General features: G+C 31.3%; 1 protein-coding gene across 1 annotated transcript; it reads right to left on the reverse strand.

Annotated features, from left to right (window-relative positions):
* LOC123923822 (H/ACA ribonucleoprotein complex subunit 2-like protein) lies at window positions 1–2,291 on the reverse strand. Its single transcript, XM_045976558.1, has 4 exons — window positions 2,057–2,291; window positions 1,270–1,339; window positions 1,000–1,105; window positions 1–294 (listed from the first exon to the last, which is right to left on the reverse strand). The coding sequence occupies exons 1-4, from the start codon at window positions 2,190–2,192 to the stop codon at window positions 133–135; spliced, it is 474 nt and encodes a 157-aa protein (XP_045832514.1). The 5' UTR covers window positions 2,193–2,291; the 3' UTR covers window positions 1–132.
* Between the last annotated feature and the right edge of the window lie 754 nt (window positions 2,292–3,045).

Genomic DNA, 3,045 nt, shown 5'->3' on the forward strand with positions numbered 1-3,045 from the left:
TAAGCAAGCAACAACCTTTATAATAAGGAAATAGAAAGATCACATTATCCATAGATCAAAATGATTGCAAGGTACATTGCCAATATGTTAATCCATTGTAGCTAACAACAGTACAGATACATTGTGTTTGCTTCAAAAAAGTGAAGTTGTAAGCTCAGTAATATCAGATGCAACTTCATCGTACTCTGACTTTAGTTTTTCTTGTGCCTCTTGAGCTAGTTCTCCCTTTGAAGGTTTGGTCATCACTAAAACACAACATGTAGGCCTCTTTGTTGCTCCTGCAGTTGCAAGGTCCTGGAAAAAAGATCTTAATAATTTAGTATATGAAATTTCAAGAACTAGAGCAATTAAATTTATTATTCTCAACATATATGAAACCAAATTATGGAATAGCAGCTTTTTTCAAGCATAACAATTTCATAAAAGTCCATGCTTGTGTGTGTAGGTTGCAGAAGCAAAAATGAAATTTTTTTTCTCTATAAACTGTGCTATTTCCTTCATATTACAGTTCTATAAGATGGTTATAAATGAAGATGCATCTAAATTGAAAGTTTATCTCTTAAGGAATGACATACTCTAAATGATTCAATCCATTAAAGAAGGGAACACATTCATTTTTTTTTGAAAAATGAACAATTCATATGCACTTAATTCTTGATAATTATTAGTCTTTTTATTATAAATGTTGGCTGAATAAGTGAAGAAAAGCACTCAAGTTCCACCAAAACTGTGCAGCACAACACCTTTTGACCGGTACTCCAATAAAATCTTATTAATGGCGAAAACCTCTTAAAAGAAAAACAACTATGGCATCAAATTAAACTCAAGAAACAAGTGTAGATAGTAAAAAAAACACTTAGTCTATAATATTAACTAAAAAATACTTCCTCCATTACAAAATAAATGTTGCTTTAGCAAAGAAACATTTAGATTTTATTCAAAAAATTAGAACAGATGAAGTAAAAAGCATCAAGATTCAGGGTAAAAATGGTTACTTACTTCTTTAGATGGGACATATACATATGGAATGTCAGCTTCTTCGCATAGAATAGGAACATGAGTGATGACATCAATTGGTGATATGTTCCCAGCTATAACACACACTCTACATAAACAAAAGCAAAAGAACATAAAAATTGGGAATTCACATAATCCTCGAGACTATGTGCATTTTCTCAAAGAGGATAAATGAGAACAACAGCTCTGAAAACATTAATTAATTGTTTCTAAAGCCTATAGTAAACAAACTAATTTAAGCTTAATACTGACCCTTTTTGACCTCGCCTTATACTTTTGACCACTTCTTTAACCCCTCTCTTTATGCACTTGTTTTCAGCAGCTGAAAGAACACACATAAGTTATAGATTAATACAGTCACATAAGATGCGTGTATGTATGAGATAGTGTCAAAACAATTCATTCTCCTAGGAAAAAAAATACATTTACAGAACAAACAAATAAACATCAGCAGCAAATATGGCCCAATTTGGATAAACAGCTTATCTGCAGCTTATAGCACAAGTGCTTCTCATGATAAGTGCTTACATATAAGCTATTTCAATATCATGATAAGTGCTTACATATAAGCTTCTCATGTTAAGTGCTTACATATAAGCTATTTCAATATCAAAATATAAAATAAAGTTAAATTGTTTTTGTATAAGCTATATGCCGATTTCATAAGCTGTCTTTAAAAACGTAAGAAAATAAGCTGAAAACAACTAATAAACAATGTCATAAACTGTTTTTCTGAAGTTCTTATATCCTCATATACTAAGTTCAACTGCTACTAACACTAACAAAATCACTAGTGTTACCAAACTAAAATTTGCCATTCAATATATTAACATCAAGCACAAAATTTCACATACTTCATTCCATAACATTGATGTGTTATACAATAAGAACCTTATTCATTTATACATATTCAGCTTTGAAGTAAAAGTAAGGTTTTGATTTTTCTTACTACATCGATCAACCCAGAAATACTAAAATGCTTAGAGACTATAATAACTAAAGTTAACGATTTTCACTGATTCAAAGATTAGGTAGATACCTCTTTTTACAAGCTTGAGTGTTTTCTTGGAAAGCTTCTTCCCAGCAAGAGGTTTAGCAATGGGAGCTAACGCAAGAATTTTCTTCCTTTCAATCTCTTTCTGCGCCGATTTCTCACCTTCGCCGTCGCTACCCATTTCTCTCTTTCTGTGTTCCGGTGAAAGAAATTTGGGAATTTTAGGGTTTTACGGTCTCAGGAATCTCAACTCTGAGTAATTAGGGTTTATTGAGAGACACGTGAATGAAAGCTTATAACATATATCCAAATTTTTATTGGGCCAATCCGGGTTTTCATTAGGCAGCAATAAGCCAGTCCGGCCCATATTTATTGGGCTAATGTAATAATATTTTGGCCTTTTCTTTTCGCGTGCACCGCTATTTCTCGCGTGCCCTCCTTTGAGATTATTAAAAAACTAAGGAGTGCCCATGGTTTGAACACTGACTCATACATATAAAATGCGATGTATATATCAACTGATCTAAGCTCTCACGGGGACACAAGATTAAAATATTTAACAGGAAACAAAGTGAATTTGAATTGGAATATGTTTATCATTTTCGTTACAACTGAAAGCACAATTATAGTGGAAAATGTTTATTAATGTAAAGCTAACTTATTAGACGAACTATGCAATTGTTTTACGCACAAAATATTGAAAATAACCAAAAATATATAATACAATAATCGAGAGAATAGTGGATAGAAGGATATTTGAGTAGGGATAAAAACAGTCTATCTAGGTGGTCAAGTTCAAAAAGTCACCTTAAAACAAATTTTTTTCTTTCATTCTCGTGAATCTTAAAAGTTCATATGTTATTGTTGCATTTATTAGCAATTAAAAAAGATTTTAAGTTATTCACAAATCGGTAAAAACAATAAAATAATTTCATATTTTGAATAAACTAACTTGGAGACTGACTCAATTCATTTTTCAGAAAGTTAAACTGAACAAACCAAATTAAGTCAGAGGTTAAGTTCAAAATCACAAT

The sequence above is a fragment of the Trifolium pratense genome, linkage group LG4 (assembly GCF_020283565.1).
Source record: "Trifolium pratense cultivar HEN17-A07 linkage group LG4, ARS_RC_1.1, whole genome shotgun sequence".
Taxonomy (NCBI): domain Eukaryota; kingdom Viridiplantae; phylum Streptophyta; class Magnoliopsida; order Fabales; family Fabaceae; genus Trifolium; species Trifolium pratense.